Genomic DNA, 21,447 nt, shown 5'->3' with positions numbered 1-21,447 from the left:
GACAAGGCACACCTGAGAGGATCAGAGCAGTAAGAAGGTAGCAGGAACCCTGCCTCCCCTGCAACTTTATGAACTCCACTGCAGAGCAATAAAATAAACCAGTGTAACCTAATAAATTGCAGAAGATACTTAAGTCAGAGTGGGGCAAGGAAAGAAAGAGAGACCCTAAAATTTGAAACAAAGAAAACTGTTACTAGAAACCTATTTTAGAAGCTTCAAGAGTCACACAAAAAAGTCCTTGAGACCTAATGGCTATAAATAACCACTTTCCAATATCAATGGTATTAAGTTGAACAAGCATAGTTTTTATTCCTTGTATTCTCATGCAAAATATGCAATTGTTAATGTTTCCAGTTCCGTATTTCCAGATTCATTGGAAAAGACTAATTATTGCAACACCCATAAAATGCTGCTGATTAACTCCATGAGTGCAATTTTCCAGCCGTGTAGACAAGTCCTGACCCCCAGCTTACATTTTAGCAAAGAAATGAGACAACTTAAACCCAAGGAGTTTCCTAGGAAGTTGAAGTACTTCCATTTATTCATTTATTTATTTAGTTAAATAAAGTGATGGCCCAAGCAGTAACTAAAATGATATAAAGCACCTTATCTGAAGAAGTTGTGATCACACTTCATCCTCGGGAATACCACAGAGCTGTTACAACCCATTTTACCTCATCCATTAAGTAAAACACTTTTCCTCTGTATTACTGCATATCTCAAAAATAAAACCCACAGTGCTTCAGTTTAGAATGATGTATAATTTATTCATATATTCACAAGTAGTTGGACACTACTCAATTTAATCTCCATATGCAAGTGATTTACACAAACATATAATACTAAAATTGATTGCTTTGAAGGTAAAAAATACCATGGGTATGAAATGCCATGGTAGATGTTGTTCAGTATACTACACAATCTTATTGTCAAACACTTTTATTCATTTATGGTTTTAGAAAAAAGGCAGTTTGCCATTTTGAAATTTTTTTTATAAGCAGTCTGGGAAACACAAGCAGTTTTGTTCTAAACCTTCTAACCAAATATTTCTCCCAGCTCTTAGGAACTGAATTAACAACCAAAGCAACATTTTCAGTAGTTCAAAGAAAAGATAAATAATTTTGCTTCCCTGAATTCACCAAGCACCACGTGACCAAATCATGTTGCCTTCCAACGTGTGACACAAAGCACTAAGCCCTGCATACCCAAAGGAATGTGCAGGAATCTAGACCATGCCTCAGCGTGGTGGTGTTGGTGACAACAGCCCGATGTTATAATTTTTGGCCCCTGCCGGTATCTCTTAGTTGTGAATGTGCTCACAGCTCATTGTGTTAGCATCACCAGACCATTTGGTATTCATGCATTTGATCATAATTCTGCATAAACTCTTCTCACTGAAAGTTGTATCTCACAAGCCTCATTAATTTTGCATTAAGCATATAATGGTTGCATGGAGAAAATTGGACTTAAATGTGTTTGTCTGAATTAGATTAAATTACATTATCTTCTAGATGAGGTCCAAACATATATTTTGCTTGAAATGCCAGTAGTTATCTTAAAACATACCGAGAAGTTAAAAAGCTTTCACAATACAAGATCCAGCTACTTATTCCACATATACAAAAACACTGCTAGAGAAATACAATTCAATTGTCAATGCTGAATTATGAGGAAAGTCTAAAAAAATAGAAAAACTCTGATATCTGGACATCAATTCAGAAGGTAACACTGCATAATGAGGCAATATGAGCACCCATTTAAAATGAAAAATCCCCAGCAAGAGAAGCATAAGGGGATCCTGTGACAAAAGTAGATGAACACTGCGCCAAAAACATGCACACGATTGCCATGGTCATTCAGTATGCTAGTGATGGTCTAACAGTGATCTAAACCAAGAGTGAGACAGTGCTTCCAAATTAAATCAACTGAGTAACTACATATTGATTAAACTTTCTGATGCAGCAAAGTGAGGACACAGAGCCATCTCTGGGTTCTGGAGCTGTCTCAAGATTCGCTTGTAAAATTTCTCTCTGACGCGATTAAATTCCATTATGTCCAGTGGATCCTCATCAATCCAGAATTTGTGGAATTCATGCATTAAGTAGCCTACAAAACAATACGAAGGAAGAAGAGATAAATACTGCATGTAGAGATGATATATAAAATTAGAAACTAGCCTGGAATTAATAATTATCATCCACAAAGAGAATCCTTTTCACTGAGATCTGACACCTCATGACAATGGGCAGGAACAAGACTAAACCTATTCTGGACGAGGCCAAAATTGGATGAATATTACACACAGTGGCAGAATCTCTCACAATAAATACAATAAGTCACTAGTCATCTTGACATGTGGATTCAGAAACTGAAACATAAAACCAGGGAGTATAAAAAGAGGGAAAGATGCTGCAAGTGCTCATTATCAGTTCCTTGCCTACACATTGAAAAATATTAGAAGTGTTACTCCCACTGTGCAAAGATGAACAGCAGGCCTCTGCTGCAGCAGGGATGCTTAAATACAGGGGACAGAGCTGTCAAAACATTATTTTGGCGGTGAAGCTGCAACTCTGCTGAAGGGTAGGGAGTAACACTGGAATGTAGATGCAGTATCACATGACAGTTGGATTTAAGGGGAAACAATATTCAGACACTCCTTAAAGCACATTTGCTTTTTTCTTATTTTTTAAAAAACAGGAAGGTCACTTGGTAAGGTGCTCAGTGCATTTTTTGTTTGTGTTTCTTAATTTGTTTTACACCTTGGCTTGGTGGTGGCCTCCATCACAGCTGGAGAGCAGAATCCAAGCATCCGAGACAGGAGGGCACAGTCTCTATGCTGTGTCAGAAGACTTTATTTCTTTTTTTTAAATATGGGCAGTGGTATGTTAGCAGAGTACCAGTTATGGATTTCCACCCCTTGCCCCACACTCCCACCCAGCACTTACAGAACGTCTGCTGGAAGTGGGTGAGCGTGGGTGCTTCTGGAGCAACATTGTAGAAATGGGTCTTCAGAGCCCCACTCACGAGCAGGTTGTATGCAAGGTCTGTTATGTTAATGCCCACGATGGCAAAAGAGTAGCTGTAAGGAAAAGCAGCAACTTTTGTTGAGAATTCACCTTCTTTTGTCATATTTTAAGGAACATTGATGACCCTGTTACTGAGATGCGTTAATTCTCTCCTTTGTGAGTTTCCAAGGTGTGTGTGGGGTGCAAATCAAGGAAAACATTTATTCTGCGTTCTTTGTACAGCATTTCCCTTGGGAAATACATGGTCACAGTAAAAACAGGAGTCTCATCACTGTGCCAGCCTTTTCAGGGGAACAGTACTGAATAATTCCTACAAAATAAGAACAAGCACAGACGTCCCTGTGCTCCTGCACTCGCCTCTGAAGCAGGGCAAGGACTCCACACGGTGGCCACGGCTGCAGGGTGACCCATCATTTGTTATTTTTAACTGCTGGAGTTCCCACTGGAACTCATTACCCATAGTTAGGAACATCATGCTTCAACAACCTGTCCTAAAAAGACATTCATATGGCTAAAAAGCTTGTAAAAAAGATCCAGCACAGTCACCTCTGATTTCTCCCTAAAAAAGAGATAGAGACAGGGCCAGAAAACAGGAAAAATCCTAAATCAAAGCCTGCAGGAAACAGAAACAAGAAAATCAGACCCATTAAGCAAACTCTGTCCTGCTAGGAGATATTAACAAGTGAAGTATATTAAGGCACAACAAAACTCAGAAACTGGAAGCTAACTTGTAAGGCCGGTTCATAAAGAACTTGACATTTCTAGCAGTGACTATTTCCCAAGAAAGCACATAAAGACTCACACGGACATTCAGTCACAAAAGCAAATATGTTTGGATACTCAGTGATTTAATTTTTTTCTCAGCTAAAGACAGCTGTCTTCTCTAGACTGTCTTGGGTATTTTTTCAACTACCTCTATCAAGCAAACAGAAATATTTTCTTTTCCTTTAACCTTTTTTTTTTTTTTGCATTTCAGGAGGGAAAAAAACAAACCAGAAGTCCAGAAGTTAACTTCAGCATGAAGTTAACTTGCCTAATGGCAACTTTCACAGAAAAATTAAATCTGGGCAGTAAAATCTTGTATTACAGATTTTTAGATACATTCAGAAGGAACATCCTGTTCCATTTCCATGAATAATGCAGTTCTACCAAACCCTCTGTTAAAGAAGAAAAAACCCTCAGTACTATTTCTTGGCTATTATATTTTCCTAAAAGCAGTTCTGAACCTGGCTTTGACAGCAAGAAGTGAAACTTGATCATGTCATGTGCTAAGAAGAATTAAACAGATATTAATCACTACACTATATATAGCACACAAAGAAAGCTTCTCCTTGCTACAAAATTTTGGCTTATTTTTTTCTGAATGTAACTTGAATTGTTTCTCCAGTAACCTTCGACCAAAATCAAGGTGTGGCAGATGTACATATGCTCACAGAAATTTCTTTTAAAAAGGAACTAGGAAACAACTTTTCTCCCTCAAATATATAGCATCACTGTTATTTGCTGTGTTTGCAGGAAATTAAAAAAGGTCTTTAAACTTACCCAATTGCCTTATCAAACTTTTTCTTCTCCCATTCAGCTTTGCTAAGTTGGCTGAGGAAGAAAAAATAGTTAAAATCCAGATATTGCTGAACATTACTAACTGACAAATATTTTCTTTCAACTTCTCTGATGTTATAATATTGCCTGAACAGGATATTTTATCTTCTTTTATATGGCTAATCCCACTTAACACTCCTTCTGGCTGAATGGATTGATAGAAACAGACTTGAAATGAGTAACTGGTTTAGAGCATTGCCAACAAACTGCTCTCACCATTACAAAATGCACCTATGTCAATGCTCTCAGCAAAAACTCATTGTTTTCTAAATTGACCACAAAGGTGAGCCACTTCAGTTAAGCTTGAGCTGTACAAGAAGTTGTAGGTTATATTTAACTAATCAAAGATGGTTTTAGCTCTTTTGTGTTTTCAGAGATATTCGTGATACTCATCACTGATGCTGAGGCATGATTCACCTGAGGAGGCAAACATGAAAATACTCCTCTGACAGTAAGTTTTTATGACCAGCCAAATTAGAAATCACTCAACAGCCAAAGATAAGGAACAGAGTTTCCTATTATTTGGCACAATAATGCAGTGCTTTTCAAGGACACAGAAGACGCCTCCCTTAAATAAAATTAGTCAGGGAACAGATTGATTTTTAACTAAATTTCAGCTCTTCAACAATTTAAAAGAGCTGTGTGATCCAGCCAGTCAGCCAACATCCCACTAACCAGGTTTGAATCTACTGAGATGAGCAAGTTTAGCAGAAATCATTGCCTGCATTTAAAACCAGCTAAAGGCAGGCACAGAACTGACCCTAACGAGGAGCCTACAGCCTTGACATGGCTGTGGAAATTTTGCCCTAGTAAGGCAAATCAGAGTTTGCAAGCTTTAGGTGCCAAACTATAGACAGCTTTGTGTCTATAAAGCATTTTTCTTAGACTATTCTTGCACTTCAGTGAGTATAAATTACACTAAAAACAATTCCCTGAGCTTCATGTAAATATAGTATATAAAAATTGTTGTCAATAATTACTTAAGATGCTAATTGGTTCACACCCATTGTGACCTGAGGGTTACTAGCTGGCATGCATGAGGACAGAAACTTCACCTCCTAAATAACTTTGCAGCCAGGAATACACTATTATTTGCTCATCCTCTAAAATCGGAACCATCTTTGTAGGCTGCGGAATAACGCCAGTTAGAAAACCCCAGGTAAAGACTGAATAATAAAGGTGGCACACATAGGATGTGGGCAAGTGAAAGAGTTCAACTGAGATAGAAAATCCATTGATCCCATCAGAAAACAGCACAGCTGCTAAGCAACCACACCAGGAAGATCCCCATGGGCACCACCTGCAGCATCTATCTTCTACTGAATGCTCTGTCAGGGCACAGAAATTGCACATGCTCACACTGCACTCCAAGACTGCCCTTGGTAATCAAACATGCAAATGAAGCACACTAATATGTTCCAAGGGCTTTTTGTCACAGAATTATCACTAGGAACTCAACAGGGAAAAAAAAAAAAAAATAACAAGAACCCTGAGGAGATCAAAAGCTTCAGGATTTAGGTGTGCATCAGCTTTATGGATATCTAACACTACGGGCAGAAGAAAAATGTATTTTAAGGGAACTGATTTCTATGTAACTGGCTAAGAGGCCTCCACTCCCCAATAACTATGGAGTCTCTTACTGACAAATTACCTACAGCACAATTTGTGATGCTTGAAGGTACCTGATCTCTGAACAGCCAGGACAATGGAGTAACCACACTGGAACCACCATTAGTCAAGGCAGACAGAATATGTGATTATAAATAAAGGGGCTTTTCAGCTCTACTAACAAATATTTGGCATAGACTACTTATGACTATCAAGTCAGTCACTTTAACAATATCAAGCAAGGTGGATTTCATTTTTTTATATATAAGCATGTTCATACGTACCCAGTGTTCCCCTGCCCAGTTTGGTCTAAAGGAAAGAACATGGATCTCCCAGTGTTGCAACAAAGACTTTAAGATTATAACACACCAAATTGTAGTTTGATCTTTATTTACATGTAGTGTCTCAGAAAACTTAGAAAAAAGAAAAAAAAATACCTTAGTTCCTTCTTAGTGACTTCCCTTTATTATGAAAAAACACAAACAAATTAAAATAAAGGTAAATAAAAACACAAAAATCACTTGAAATCAGAAGTGAAAACATTTAACACTAAATTTAACTATTTCTAAGATTTGGCATACAAGTTTACCTCTTGCACATGATCAGCTTTCAGGATCAGTACTTTTCAACAGACAGCATGTGGAAATACCCAAGGACATGCCCAACAAAGAGAAAAAACCCAGCCCCCTTCCTCAAAGAGAGCCAGCAGAGTGCTCTCTCAAGTTATTGTTTCTGGTCTCAAGCATTACCTGTATTTAGGGTGAAGAGAATCAGTGAGAACTTGCTGAGCTATCTCAGTGTCCCATTCAGCAAAATACCTGCAGACATATATGTTTAGGGTGAATTGTTTAAAAAGAAACAAAAGCAAAAAAAGCATGTGAAGTCATACTAAGCTGTCTATACACACCTTTCTAAAGGCAGGTGCATGTGTTACACAGTATGAGCAGCATCTGGTGTGTTAAACTCATTAAACTGCCACTCAGACCCCCAAACTGAAAGATAAAAGCAACCTCCAGCTCCAAGTGCACTCCTGTATGGGTTTAGTGAATATGCATTGCAGAGTCTCCTCTCTACAGAAAATCAGTTGTTTGTGACTGGAGCATGTCGGGTGCTGAGCTCAGGAAAAAGCAGTTCAGACCTCTTGATCTGGCAGATTCATTAAGCAAGATAAGAGTCATCACAGAAGACTAAGAAATTAAATACATGGTAGGGATTAATTTCAAATGGAAGTTCAAAGCCAGAGTCAAGAGTCCAGATCCTCAACTGAGATTTACTAGGGAACAACATACGGACAGAGGATGATTTATGTCCTGCAATCTGTAAAAGCAGCAAATACTTATTTTTCGCCTTGTAAGGAGAAGTTATTTTACCAAATGTTTCCAAGTTATGTAACTGCATGCAGCAAATACAATTGCTGTAGAAAATGACAGGCATTAGTCAATTCCCAAATAACAAAGCATGGCATTAACACCTGGTGTGCATGAGTTGGAAGAAAAAAGTGATGTAAACTCACTGCTTAATTTTGAGTATCGACAGAAATTGAAGCAGTAGTCAAACTACTTAAATCTACCATCAGTGACTGCATATCAAGTGTTTTGCTTAAGAATTCAGCATGAAATTCCCAAAGACAGCAGCTGAGCAGTAACATAACCCTCCCACCTACATACTTCCAGGGCATTTTGTTTAAGGAGATCTAGATACTGATGAAAATATACTTTACACTTTTTTTCTGGTAGGAAGAGAGTGCTAACTTGCTGTGTCACAGAGAAACTAAAAAAAGGGCTTAGCAAGTGGTATTACAAGGTTGAATTAGGAATACTGAAAGAAAGGAGACCCCTTTGAGAAACACTCCAAAAATGAGGCTAGCAAATAAATTGTTTCACTTGCTTAATATGAAGTCCCTGGCACTTTTATAAATTATTCCCTCAGATTTGCTAAAATCTGCAAGTAATGCTGCTTTTCATGACTTCAGACACATGTAAAGCCATCTGCAGAGGGACATACTTACACCAAGTTATATAAGCCCAGGAGACCCATTCCTCTAAAGTCTGTTTTAGGATCGTCACCTTGGAAACCAATTTCACACCACTGCTTCGAAATCCGAGCTTTCAGCGGTGAATTCGGCTTCAAGCATTTCCACAACTAGGAAGATTACAGGTAAAACATAATGAAGTTTCCACACAGTAGAGCTTTTTTTTTTCTTTTTTTTTTTCTCTTTTTAAATCAAGCTAAGTTCTGATCACTGAACAGTATCCCAGCATTTCTATCCCAGCAACCCAAACACAAAATCACATGGAGTTCCTCTGGATGTGTGTCTGTGGGGGGAAATCCCAAACTGCTCTGAAGTATTGCAGACATTTCAGCCCTACAAGGCCTTTCTGCCCTTATCACAGCTGCTCTAACAAGACCTGTTTTGCTTATGCTTTGTTCATCAAGGTGGTGTCTGCCTCCATAAGCACAGAGACAGGAATGGGCTGGAATTTGGTTGTAAATCACTGACAGTGCAGCAGAGCAGCTTTGAGTTCCTAAGGTTCTGCAGCAATCTTTTCTCTTTTCTCTTTTTCATTTTTTTGCAAGTCTCTGGAAAGGGTATAAATCAAGAGAGTTGGCTACCACGGTGTTGAACAGCAAACTGGAGAACATTAAAAAAAAATCCATACCAGGATAGCATGTGCACCATCATATTTAACTAAGGGAAGAATCATTCATTGATCTCGCATAAAGAAATGTCCAAAGTGATTTAACAAGCCACATCATCAGCTGGAATAAATCCATTTAACTGCACTGGCCCAGCAACTTTAGTGCTTAAATATCATGTTGTTATGTACCTAAAAGCAGCCTCTATTGACATATGACAAATGCATACCCTTATGCACACCTCATGTGCCATATCACAAACTCACCCTTTTTGAAGTGTATTAAGAAATCAGAATTTAGAATAAGAAAATGTATTAATCACCAGTCATGAGTTGGTGAGTACATCCTCAAGAAAATCACTTAGACAAAGCCTACCCAAGGGAAAGATCTGTGTGCTTATTTCCCAAATAAAAACAGAAATTGTTTTAATTTTAGCAACTGCATTTAAAATTAAGTGCCCTGGGAAGGTTAAAATTTTAATGATTTCACTTTGTAACGACTGTATAAAGCATCATTGTGTAAACCAATGTTCATCCATCAACAGTAAATACAGTATTAATCATTAGTACAATCACATTAAGTTAATCTTTCTCTCATTCATTAAGTGCTCTCCTGGTAAACATGAATAAATGATAGCCATTAGGAACCCGAATTACCCATTGCAGAGATCACTTAGCAGAGTATCCAGAAGGAATGAAAACCAACCAGACTATTCTTACACAGCAAGGATGACAAAATGAATTAAACCCTTGGACATATTTCCATTTGACATTTGCAAAAGTAGAACATCTGCTGTAAACAAGTGCTAATACTTAGGTGAAACTGATACTTTTTTCAACATTTTGACTCTGCATAATGTTGCATAAACTGCACTGTTTAATCTCTCCTCAGACAAATGCTTAGTTCCATTCTGCTTTTATGCTTGTGTAATTATGTTTTTCAAGCACTTACGTGACTACACATCATTGCTGACATGATTCTCAGGCTGGATGGTGGGGAGAGACTACAGCCAGCTCCTTGGTCCTTCTCACCTATGATGCCAGACCCTACTTGCTCTCTGGGCAACGTAGATTCTTGTATTTAGGGAATTTATAGATGCTGTCCTGGAGCCAAAGGCCCTCTTTAATCAGCAGTGAGGTGCCTGCTATTTTCAGCAGCCAACACTGTAGGCTGGATCTCTCACCTGCAAGACACAGGCTTTCTCAATGGGTAAATCTGTGTGTCTCTTTAGTTAAAACTCACTCTACTCCCATAAATTTGTGCATTTGGATGCACAGGGGCAGGACTTGAACAGGAGAAGTCCACCTACTCAAGTCTACCTGATGGTTAGAACACTCCTTCAGGGCAGCTCTGGATTTGGACCATTCCTTGGTGAGCCACCTCCTATCAGTGAGCAAACCTTAAAGGCAGCTTTCCAGACACCAACAGGAACCCTGACCATCTGAGGCATTTTTAGAGGTAGTTACTTGCATCTGACAGTGCTTGTATAATATGCCTACTGGGATTTTGGAAGACCAAGTAATTATGGTAAAACTTCCAGAAGCTCTCACTGTAACTTGTGCAAAGGCTTGCACTGCAAGCTACAGCATGGAAGACATCTTCACCATCATCTGGTATTGTTAATGTCTTCAGTATTGTTTGTCTTAAATTGACAAAGAAAACCTCCCACAACCAAACAGGTAGTATGTTTTTATAAGAACTCTGAAAATTCTCTAGGAAGGCATTTTGCTTATAGCCAATAAGCTCACTATCACTTATTCTGTTTCTTGGCATTTCTCAGAAGTGTCTTGCAATAGCTATGGTTAAAGCAGGATCAGGACCAGGGCTTGCTATTAGGCTGTTTTCCAGACCTTTATTCTTTCCTCAATTTCTTTCTAATATAAGAACTCTCTAGCTCTTTCTCTGCTTATGGCTTCAAGATAGAGAAATTGCTTTTATTATCTGCTCCAGTGCAAGGTTTTCCTGAAAGCATGAGGGAAGTGAAAACCAATTGTTATGGTTCTCCAGACTCTGCATGTATTATTGAAAGAATAGTGTCATTTTGTTTTCACTTGAAAATACATTTGGTAACTATAAATGTGTAAGTCATCAACTCCCACTCTTCCATTTCATCAACTCCCACTCTTCCATTCCACACAATAAAAAATAGATGTTTGCCATTGGTATACCCAGACATTGCCCTGCAAAAATATATTAAATTGAAGAAATAAATTTGTAATTGGTTAATAGAGAAAAATACCTTCTTGTGTTGGAGAAAGGTGTACTGAAGTAGGACATAAAACTACTTTTCCAGAGCTCACTGCAGATAACAGCTCTGTGCTCTAAGACCTGTGTTATCCAGTGCCTAGATATAGTCCAGCCAAGGGAAATGCATTTATCAGCCAGGGAGTGAGCTGCTTGCTTGGCAGGTCTTACACCCAGACCAGATTATAAGGCTGTGTAGTCTTATCTTAAAACAGGTACACGATGCAGGAAGGTGAGAACAGCTCTCAGTGTTCCAAAGAGGTTTATGAAGCAGGCCTGGGAGCTGACATGAATGAAGGATGCCCCCCAAGCACCTCTTGAGTGCCTACCTTCAGCAGCATTTCCTCGTGCTGCGGATTCTCCGAATCGTACGGCTCTCGGCGCAGCTTCTCCACCTCAGCAATGAGGTTTCTGTAGCCCACAATCTGCAGCAGGCATGCCTGGAGAGACACTCCCAGCCTGGGGGTGGGGGGAGCAACATATTCACCTCAGTCAGGTGTAGCCATGAAACAGCGCTGCAGTGTAACCACAGCTGACACACATGACTAGTGTTACATCCATTAATTGGCAGTCTAACACTTCAATTTCCAAGAGATCAATATTACATTAAACAAGGCATTGTGAAGGGCACAGTCTCATCTAGTGCCTTCCTTAGATTATAATATTTGGGGTATTTTAAAACCGTGAACAGTGATTTTTCACATTGAAATCACATTATAACTATACACAGCAGCACTGAATGCCTATAACAAGCACATTACTGAATCTTTCTCCTCATTCCAATGACAGCTTTTCAAACAATTCCCTGGGATCAGAGATGTGAACTTGAAAAATGCTGAGGGGGGAAAGAAAACTCAGCAAAAAGCTAAAAATAATTGTTTTGCTTCTGTGCCACTAAAGCTAGCATAAAGAAGCCAAAAGCCTGAAGTAACATAGTTTCAAAGATCTGCCTCCAGGCAGATTTGGCTTTTGTCTCATGTTAAGAATCATCATAATAGTTCTCTTTTCATTTTAATGCAGATTTTTGTGTTTCCTTTTTACATTTTCTAATGCATCATCAAAAAAACCAAACCCAACACACATGAAATAACTACCCTCAAAAAACTCTAACCCAAACTTATAAAAAACCCACCAGAAAATTCTGCACCAAACAACAGCTTTACATTAAGATTTTATAATACAAAATCTAAGTCATGCAGTATGCAACTGCCATACTCATAGAAATATTTGCTTATATTTGGGAATAAGCCCTTTAATAGTGTGTAAAATTATTGGAACACCTGGTATGAATTTGGAGGGCAAGCTAAGTGCACCCTTATTCCTCTGTGGAACACAGGCCGCACTGATATTAAGATGCACAGGTTCCTTGCCTGTCGTGCTTGATACACTGAAACATTTTGTTTATTCTATTTATTCTGTAATACTCTTAAATTTTCTGAACATAAGGATTTTCAGAGGCAGATCCTGCTTTTCTAAATTGATGTCCCTCTATGACAAGGTGACCTGCCTAGGATGAGGGAAAGGATGAGGATGTTTTGTACCTGAACTTTACTAAGGCCTTTGACACCTCAGCATTCTGCTGGTGGTGCAGAATGCTGAGGTGGTTTGGGTGGGTGCACTGTCCACGGGGTAAAAATCTGTCTGAGGGTGGTAGGGAATGCAGTTACATCCAGCTGGGGGCTGGTCACTAGTGGCATTCCCCAGGGATCAGTCTGGGACCAGTTCTATTTAATATCTTTATTAATGATCTGGATCAAGTGCACTCTCAGTCAGTTTGCAGCTGATACGAGGTTGGATGGAATGTTGATCTGGTGGAGGGCAGGAAGGCTCTGCAGGGGAATCTGGGCTGGCTAGATCCATGGACCAAGGCCAATTGTATGAGGTTCAGCAAGGCAAAGCACTGAGTCCCCACTACAAGAGAGACATTGAGGGGCTGGAGCGTATCCAGGGAAGGGCAACGGAGCTGGGGAAGGGTCTGGAGCACAAGTGCTGTGAGGGGCAGCTGAGGGAGCTGGGGGTGTTCAGCCTGGAGAAAAGGAGGCTCAGGGGGACCTCAGCACTCTCTGCAACTCGCTAACAGGATGGTGTAGCCTAGTATGGGTTGGTCTCTTCTCCCAGTAAGAAGTGATAGGACAAGAGGAAATGGCCTCTTGTTGTCCCAGAAAAAGTTTAAATAGGATATTAGGGAGAATTTCCTTCACCAAAAGTGTTGTCAAGCCCTGAAACAGCCTGAAGGAAAGTAGTAGAGTCACCATCCCTGGGGGTATCTAAAAAACGTGCACATCTTTCAGACGTACGTGGCACTTATGGAAATAGATTAATGGTGCATTTGGCAGTGCTGGGTTAACTGTTGGACTTCAGAATTCTAAACCTTCTCTAACCTAAATGATTCCACAGTTAATCTACAGAATCAGAGACGTCAGCATTAGTCCATTTCTCATGCTGCAATTTTTATCCCATTTGAAGCTATAACCCTTTCAAACAGAAAAGCCTCCACGGTATTTTCCATCCTTTGCTGCTTCTTTTAAAGGGTTTTTTTTTGGCTTTTTCTTTTTTTTTTAACATGCTTCACTAGCTATAGCCTCCAATTTTACAGAAAGGCTGCATTTCAAAGAAAGCTGAAAAGCCTGACAGACTGGGAATTGCTGTAGAGTATCACTAAATCACAGCCATAATGTTTTTAACTTCTTTATAGCCTCAGTTTAGAGGAGCAGAACACAGGCTGTAGCAAAGAATAGCAATTTTATATTTAAAAAAATACATGTTTTTAAGATATAAGGTACACGACACATTCAAAGTAAACCATCTTTGCATATATATAAGCATCTTTATATAAAGGCAGTCAAAAGCTCCATGCAATGTTATTCGGGTGAGGGGGTGGGGGTTAAATTAGATTCCCCCCTTTCCTTTTCATTAATGCTTTGTTATTCTTGCCAAACACAGGATGTGGTGAGGTGCTGATGTTCCACATCCTCTCCTTGCCATCCTGGTGCTGGCTGTGGCTGTTCTCAGAGCCCAGGAGCAATGTACCTGGGCTTGCACTCCCACTGTACTCAGCTCCAGGTGCTCCACCAGATGGGGGCAAGACCAAAACTGGAGCAGGGGAACTAGATCATCGTTAATTCCCTCCCAACCCAAGCCTTTCTGTGATTCTATGTCTGCTTCCATAGTTAGTGTAGACTGCACGTCATCCCCAGGTTATTCAACCTGCTTGCTCCCACTTTATATACACACACTTATCTGAGAGGCATTGATAAAGGAAAATTACTGTGGGATGCCTTCTCCTCTTTAGATCACAGCAGCCCACAGCCTTCAAGAACAGCCAGTGCAAGCACCCCTGGGATGCTAATTCAGCTCTGCAAAGATGCCACATTAACAAAAAGGACTGCATACAGATTTGCAGAAACACATACACTATGACACATGTCCCCTTGTCCTTACCCCAGGAAATGTCAAGTCTCTGCTATCCAACACAAGGCCAGAGATTCTAAACAAGATTGTTTGGATTACAGGTGTTTTAGGTTCAAGAGAAGGCAAGGCATTGGATTTTTCTTAATCACGTCTAAAAAAGCAGCTGACCTGCTTTTGCTCAAATTTCTGTTAAAAACATCCTTTATAAAATAAATGGCTTCATGTAAAACTTCAGTGCAGATGTCTAAAGTTTAGCAGAAATATGATTAATTTAATATAAGAACCAATTTAGTGGCAGAGCGTGTATCTACATAGTGACCTCATCTTGCACATTCCAGGCCCCCATTCCTCACTGCTTTAAGAAGATATTTTACCAAAGAGGAGGGAGTGGAAGGGGAAAAGGGGATGAGACTCAAATGCATTAAAATATTGAATACAAGCATTCTACTCTAAAGACAATTAAGCATTTGTCCTGTGCTAAGCATATGAACACCAACTGGATCAAAAAAAGATAATTCAGGTGATTTTTTGTTTGGGTTATTTTTTCCCTCTGTGTGGTATTTAAAAAAAATATTATCATAGATTCACAGAATGGTTTGGGTTGGAAGGGACCTTAAAGACTGTCTAGTCCTAACCCCACTGCCATGGACAGGGACACCTTCCACTAGATCAGGCTGTTCAGAGCCCCACTTAACCTGGCCTTGAACACTCCCAAGGATGGGTCATGCACAACTTCTCTGGGCAACCTGTTCCAGTGCTTCACTGTAAAGAATTTCCTCCTAACATCTAATCTAAGCCTACTCTCTTTCAATTTGAATCCATTCCCTCTTGTCCTGTCACTGCATGCTCTCCAGCTCTCTTGTAGGGTCTCTTCATGTACTAGAAAGACCAGATCACTAAAAATGTAACCTAATGTTCAGGGTCCTGATTTCAAGGAGAAGTCATTTGCATGACTGCTCTCTTCTGAAGGAGAACATTTCTCCAGAGGCCAAAGGCATGCCATGAGGGGAATCAAAAGGTGATCTCTCGTGTTATACAAAATAATAATTAATTTCTTGTTTTCTTCTGAAATCATTCTGTGTGGGGGCCTGAATATATGTTGTATTGTAAGACCTTGTGGTTCTGAGTTGCTCCAAACGAGCTGCAGCTGCAGGGTCCTTAGTTGGGCAGCAGCTGTAGCTCGTGAAGGCAACTGAGATAAATAGGGGTGGGTCAAGAGCCCAAGAGGAGCCCCTGAGAAGATAGAAAGGACTGTGCTGCAGAGAAAGGAGAAGAGCCCCAGCAGAGAGGGAAGAACAACATTGCAGCGAAGATTACAACAACTGGTGGCCCCGTGTGAGGAAGAACACGCAGCCAAACATCAAAGGAAGGTATGGAATCCCCCGGACAGCCGAGAGCTGTGGCAGCCTGAGAGCTGGGACTAGAAGATAGCAGCCTGAGAGCTGTGACTTTGGAATATCAGCCAGAGAGCTGGGACTATAGAAGATAGCAGCATAGAAGATAGGACAGCCTGAGAGCTGGGACTTTGGAATATCAGCCTGAGAGCTGGGACTTTAGAAGATAGGACAGCCGAGAGCTGTGGCAGCCTGAGAGCTGGGACTGTATGTATATTGTCATTGTATAATTGTTAAAAGAAAGGGGGGAAATGTGGGGGCCTGAATATATGTTGTATTGTAAGACCTTGTGGTTCTGAGTTGCTCCAAACGAGCTGCAGCTGCAGGGTCCTTAGTTGGGCAGCAGCTGTAGCTCGTGAAGGCAACTGAGATAAATAGGGGTGGGTCAAGAGCCCAAGAGGAGCCCCTGAGAAGATAGAAAGGACTGTGCTGCAGAGAAAGGAGAAGAGCCCCAGCAGAGAGGGAAGAACAACATTGCAGCGAAGATTACAACAACTGGTGACCCCGTGTGAAGACGAACATGCAGCCAAACATCGAGAGAGAGAAGGTATGGAATCCCCGGACAGCCGAGAGCTGTGGCAGCCTGAGAGCTGGGACTTTGGAATATCAGCCTGAGAGCTGGGACTTTACGTGTATGGCAGCCAGAGAGCTGGGACTATAGAAGAGGCAGCCTGAGAGCTGGAACTGTATGTATATTGTGATTGTATTATTGTTAAAAGAAAAGGGGGAAATGTGGGGGCCTGAATATATGTTGTATTGTAAGACCTTGTGGTTCTGAGTTGCTCCAAACGAGCTGCAGCTGCAGGGTCCTTAGTTGGGCAGCAGCTGTAGCTCGTGAAGGCAACTGAGATAAATAGGGGTGGGTCAAGAGCCCAAGAGGAGCCCCTGAGAAGATAGAAAGGACTGTGCTGCAGAGAAAGGAGAAGAGCCCCAGCAGAGAGGGAAGAACAACATTGCAGCGAAGATTACAACAATTCTGCCCAAGGGTCCAACACTGAGAAGTGAGCACTTGGATCACCCTGATTGCTAAACATTGCAGTTCCTGATGTCCACAATCCAAGCTCTGAGCTGTGCACATTTACGTTCTGCAGTTTTTCCTCAGACATCACCTTCTCTAATTTTACCATTGCTGGGTTTTTATTTTTGAATTTCAGCAAACAGCATGTTGTGCAACACAAGAGTACCAGGGCTGTGATGCCCTCCTCAGATGGCAGCCTCTCAGAAAGGCCTCACATCTGCTTGAAGCAGCTGGTCCTTCATCACCCTCCCTCTGAAGAGCATGTGGGCTGGGTCAGGACACACCCTGGAAAAGCTCTGTGCTCACATCCAGAAAAAATTCACAGGGATTCCCACCTATGAGAATGAGGGGTTCTCTTTTTTTGTTTCTCTTATTTTCTTCCTTTCTTTAATAGCTGGGTCACCATTTTTCCAATTCTTGGGACTGTAGTCACCATCACAAGAGCTGTCTCTCAAGTTAGAGAGAGGCAGTGTATTCTATTTCCTTTACGATCAGTGAAGCCTCATTTTCAGACCACCCAGTTACTGCCCTTTTTAATGGCGAGTGGGCTGGGAGGGAGATTCTTGTAATGAGACAAAATAATTATAATTTTCCAACTTAGCTTTTGGGTTTTGTTGTTTCAGCAAGACCATGGGACCACCTTACCTGTTGATGCTGCTGACCAATTAAAGAAAAGCAGCTATCAGTTTATGGATGCCCATTTTTAACTATGGATACCAACTTCAAGCTTGGGAAGAGGAGTGAACCTCAGACAGATCACCTGGATAATACAGCTCTCAACTTTCCTCCTACTGATTCCTGACCTAGATATCTTGTGCCTTAAGCACAACAAGGAAAGGCAACCATAAATGTGTTATCATCACCTACACTTGAAATACACACTTGTAAATTTAATGGTTGGTAGTCAAACTCTTCTTACAAAAGTAAATATTAGTTGCATTACTAAAACTTCTGTTTGGATAAATAAAGGCAGTTTTAAAATGCAAACCAGCATACATCTGTATCAGCTAAAACAAGACGGTTTATTCCCTACTCAAAAGGCAGCATTGAGCCTTTCTAAGAAGCCATCACTGTCCCTGCCAGGACCTGTGGTTTGGTGGTGTTCTATCCCTGGGGAAGTGACCCCCATAAATCCATGCATCAACAATAAACTAAGACAGAATCAGGTAGATAAAAGACTTGCTTATTAAGTAACCATAAAAAATCATTCATTTTTACATAGTTTTTTGACAGCAAAGCTAAAATTAGAATTTTGTGCTGAGAGACAGAATTCATCTTCAACTTCTGGACCACAATAACTATAGAGAACAAGTTCTCCATGGAACCAAGAACTGAGGAAATCAGTAATTCCCACTTGCTCTGTAAGGAAACAATGAACTTACTGTGGATTTACATCGGGATTAATCCTTTTCAGCTCCATGATGTCATCTATCGTTTTTTCAATAGCATCAGGGTGAACATTTACTGATGTTTGCAGCCGCTAAAAAGAGGATTTAAACACGTATTAATTCCTACAGAAGCTATTACTCAACACAAGTTAACAGTGGTATATTACAGCGACCTTAGACGGTCACTGTGGTGAGAGAAGGACGAGAATCTTGTTTCTTGATCAGAAGGCTGATTTATTGATATAAGATATATCATACATTATAACTATACTAAAAAGAATAAGACGAGAGGTTGCAGAGAGCAGCTATGCCAAGAATAGAATAGAAAGAATGAATAACAAAGTTCTTTGCCCAGGGAATCTGTCCCTGAGCTGCTCCTGTGATTGGCCTTTAATGGTACACAAGGAAGATGAGCCAATCACAGGGACACCTGCTACATTTCACAACAGCTGATAACAATTGTTTACATTCTTCTTCTGGGGCCCTTTGCTTCCCAGAAGAAGGAGAAATCCCAAAGAAAGGATTTCTATGAAGAAATGTCTGCGACATCTCACCCTTCTAAATTGTATAAATTAAAAGAAAAATGCTGATGTGAAATGAACAGGAGATTTCTTCAACTGTAAAATATACAATACTAATAAATCACTAAAACAATCCTACAATCTAAAAAAATGCAAAAAACAATGCAAAGAGAATTCAAGTCCAAGCAGCTGAGTTTCAGGAACCGTCCATAAGCTGGAGTTGTTTCTCTTGGATATCTGAGAGTCCTTTTTGGTCCTGAAAACAGGCTTGCTGCAAAAGTCCCATCAACAGTTATCACAAACCATTGACAGTCTTACAACAATTTCAAACAACTTGAACAACTTTTAGAATGTCCTTTTCTGGCCCTTCAATGCTTCAGTGCTTCAGAGCTGCTGTCCACTGTTTTCAATCTTTTTTATTTAATTTTTTTTTTTTTTTTTTTTTTTTTTTTTTGATCAGAAAAAGAAAAGAGCAGCAGCAGAGCAGAGCAGTGCCAGAGAAGGAAAGGCCCTGGGGACCCTGGCCCATGATGGACCAGGAACCCCAAAACTGGCCCACAAAGGGGGACCAGGACCGGTAGGAGAAACCTCAACCCCCAGTAACACCAAGAGGCCAAATGCTGGCCCTGGCCCAAAAACTTCCTGAGCCCAACGGCCCAGGCCAAACCCACGAGGCAGGCCCTGCATTCCCACAGGCCTGCACCCTGCTGCCAGTACAATGGCAGCACGAGTGGGGACACGCTTCCTTTCCCCATAACCACTGAGGCATGCCAGCAGCAGGGAAATAGAAGCCTTCCCCAGAAATCTCACCTGGGGTCTGGACATGTTTGTTCCCCACAGCAAACCAGCTATGGTCTCCTCCATCTGTGCCCTCTCCCTCTGCACTGCAAACGCAGCAGGTTTGTCTCTCATCTGCCCCATGGTTTCATCCCCACCCCCTCCGGCCTGGGAACCAAAGGCAGAGCTCTCGGGATGCACCTGCCCCCCGCCACTAGGGCGCAAGAGAGGCGGCAGAGATGGCAGCCTCCATGGGACAATCCCCGAAAAACCACCCCCGAACCCGCCGAGAATGCTGATCTTAAAAGCAGGGAGACGGGCTGTCCCCCCAGTCAGCTGGCGGGCAGCCCCCGCTCCACGGAAGGGGAGGCCAGCCGCCGGGGCCGCTGCTACAGCAACCGGTCCGGGATGGTCCGAGCTCGAACAAGCCGCCGGTTCCAGGGCAGCCTCTGACGCCGACAGGGAGGACACAGCCTCCGACAACGGCAGGACTGCTGGGGCAGCCTGTGCAGGCAGCGGGGGGGGAGCCGGAGCCGGGGAGGGGATCTCGCTGGACGTAGGAGCGGCCGCGGGTTGTTCCGAGGGTCCCGCAGGTTCGGCGCCGTCTCCAGCACCATCCTGAACAGGGACCGTCTCGGCTTGAGGCGGCGAGGAGGCCGATGGAAGCGGCAGAGGGGCCGGAGGGGCCGGAGAGAACAACTCCCCCGCTGAGCCGGAAGCTGGAGACGCGTCGTCGTCGCTTAGCAACTCAGCAGCCACAAGAAGTGCCTCTTCTGCATTCTCAGACGCAGGCGCTGGCAGGGGCGGGGAGGCCTGTGAAGCCGTGGGCGGGACCGCCTGGAGAGGCGGAGACGGGATCGCCTGGAGTGGCGGCCGCTCCGGTGAGGCGGGTCTTGAAGGCGGACGCAGCGCTGGCAGGGGCGGTACCAACGGCACTGGTTCGAGCGGGACCGCCCATTCCCATCCCCCCGGAGAGAGAGAAGGAGGGGGGGGAGAAGGTTCCGTCTGCGCAGGCTCCGGAGAAAGAGTAAAAAAAACTTCTTCGCTCGGCGCAGTTTCCCATCCCCCCGGAGGGAGAGAAGGAGGGGGGGGAGAAGGTTCCGTCTGCGCAGGCTCCGGGGAAAGAGTAAAAAAAACTTCTTCGCTCGGCGCAGTTTCGCCCCCCCCCCGCCGCGAAGCAGGGGGGGCCGGGCAGCCCCCACTCATCCCCCGCCGGGTCTTCTCCCGCTGAGGACAGGGGGCTGGGAAGCCCCCACTCATTCCCCGCCGGGTCTTCTCCCACCGGGGACGGTGGAAAAGGAGCCTGTCCATAACAGTTAGAAATCCATTGAAAAATAGCTGCTCTCCGTTTCAAAACTGGGAAGAGCTTTAGAAATGCTGGGTAGATAAAAGGCAAAACACGTTCCTGGCCCCAGACAAACTGAAAAATGGAGTTCATGCACTCCCAGACAAAAACATCCAAGGCATACAGGACATGAGTAAAGAACTCAAAAAGCTTTGCCCATCGAAAGAACTCATAGAGATCTGTTGCTGACAGAAAAATCCCATCTTCTCTACACCATTTTTGCCAGAGGGCAATAAGTTTCTCCTCTGAAGGGGAGAACTGAACCTCTTCTTCCAAGGCATGTGTTCGCCATACCAACCGCCACAAACTACGAAGGGCTGGGTCATCAGGAAGGGAAAAGACAAAATTACCTTGTGAAAATGTCCAGCTTGCTCTGGCCAGCTCTGCGAACATCTTCCTGAAGGTGTTCCAGAAGAAGGTTCTCTTTGTGGTCAGCCTTGGCTGTGAACTCTGTCCAAATCAGGATCTTCAGTTCTTCA

At 42.2% G+C, this 21,447-nt stretch overlaps 1 protein-coding gene across 4 annotated transcripts in view; it reads right to left on the bottom strand.

The window, feature by feature from the left end:
* Positions 1 to 508: 508 nt before the first annotated feature.
* The window catches only part of ELMOD1 (ELMO domain containing 1), a 48,411-nt gene continuing 27,472 nt past the window's right edge, over positions 509 to 21,447 (bottom strand). For 3 of the 4 annotated variants that reach the window (XM_005482560.4, XM_005482559.4, XM_005482561.4), the window contains 8 exons: positions 18,320 to 18,417; positions 11,444 to 11,573; positions 8,242 to 8,375; positions 6,983 to 7,051; positions 6,671 to 6,694; positions 4,569 to 4,619; positions 2,946 to 3,079; positions 509 to 2,106 (listed from right to left, as the gene is read on the bottom strand). In XM_005482560.4, the coding sequence (XP_005482617.1) occupies positions 1,934 to 2,106; positions 2,946 to 3,079; positions 4,569 to 4,619; positions 6,671 to 6,694; positions 6,983 to 7,051; positions 8,242 to 8,375; positions 11,444 to 11,573; positions 18,320 to 18,417 (813 nt within the window). In that variant the 3' untranslated portion in view covers positions 509 to 1,933. The remainder of the gene's footprint in view (positions 2,107 to 2,945; positions 3,080 to 4,568; positions 4,620 to 6,670; positions 6,695 to 6,982; positions 7,052 to 8,241; positions 8,376 to 11,443; positions 11,574 to 18,319; positions 18,418 to 21,447) is intronic. The other variant, XM_005482562.4, reaches the window with a different exon arrangement.

Source organism: Zonotrichia albicollis, chromosome 2, assembly GCF_047830755.1.
Source record: "Zonotrichia albicollis isolate bZonAlb1 chromosome 2, bZonAlb1.hap1, whole genome shotgun sequence".
NCBI lineage: Eukaryota > Metazoa > Chordata > Aves > Passeriformes > Passerellidae > Zonotrichia > Zonotrichia albicollis.
Note: the sequence above shows the minus strand (reverse complement) of the source record. Positions and strands in the feature narration are given on the sequence as shown.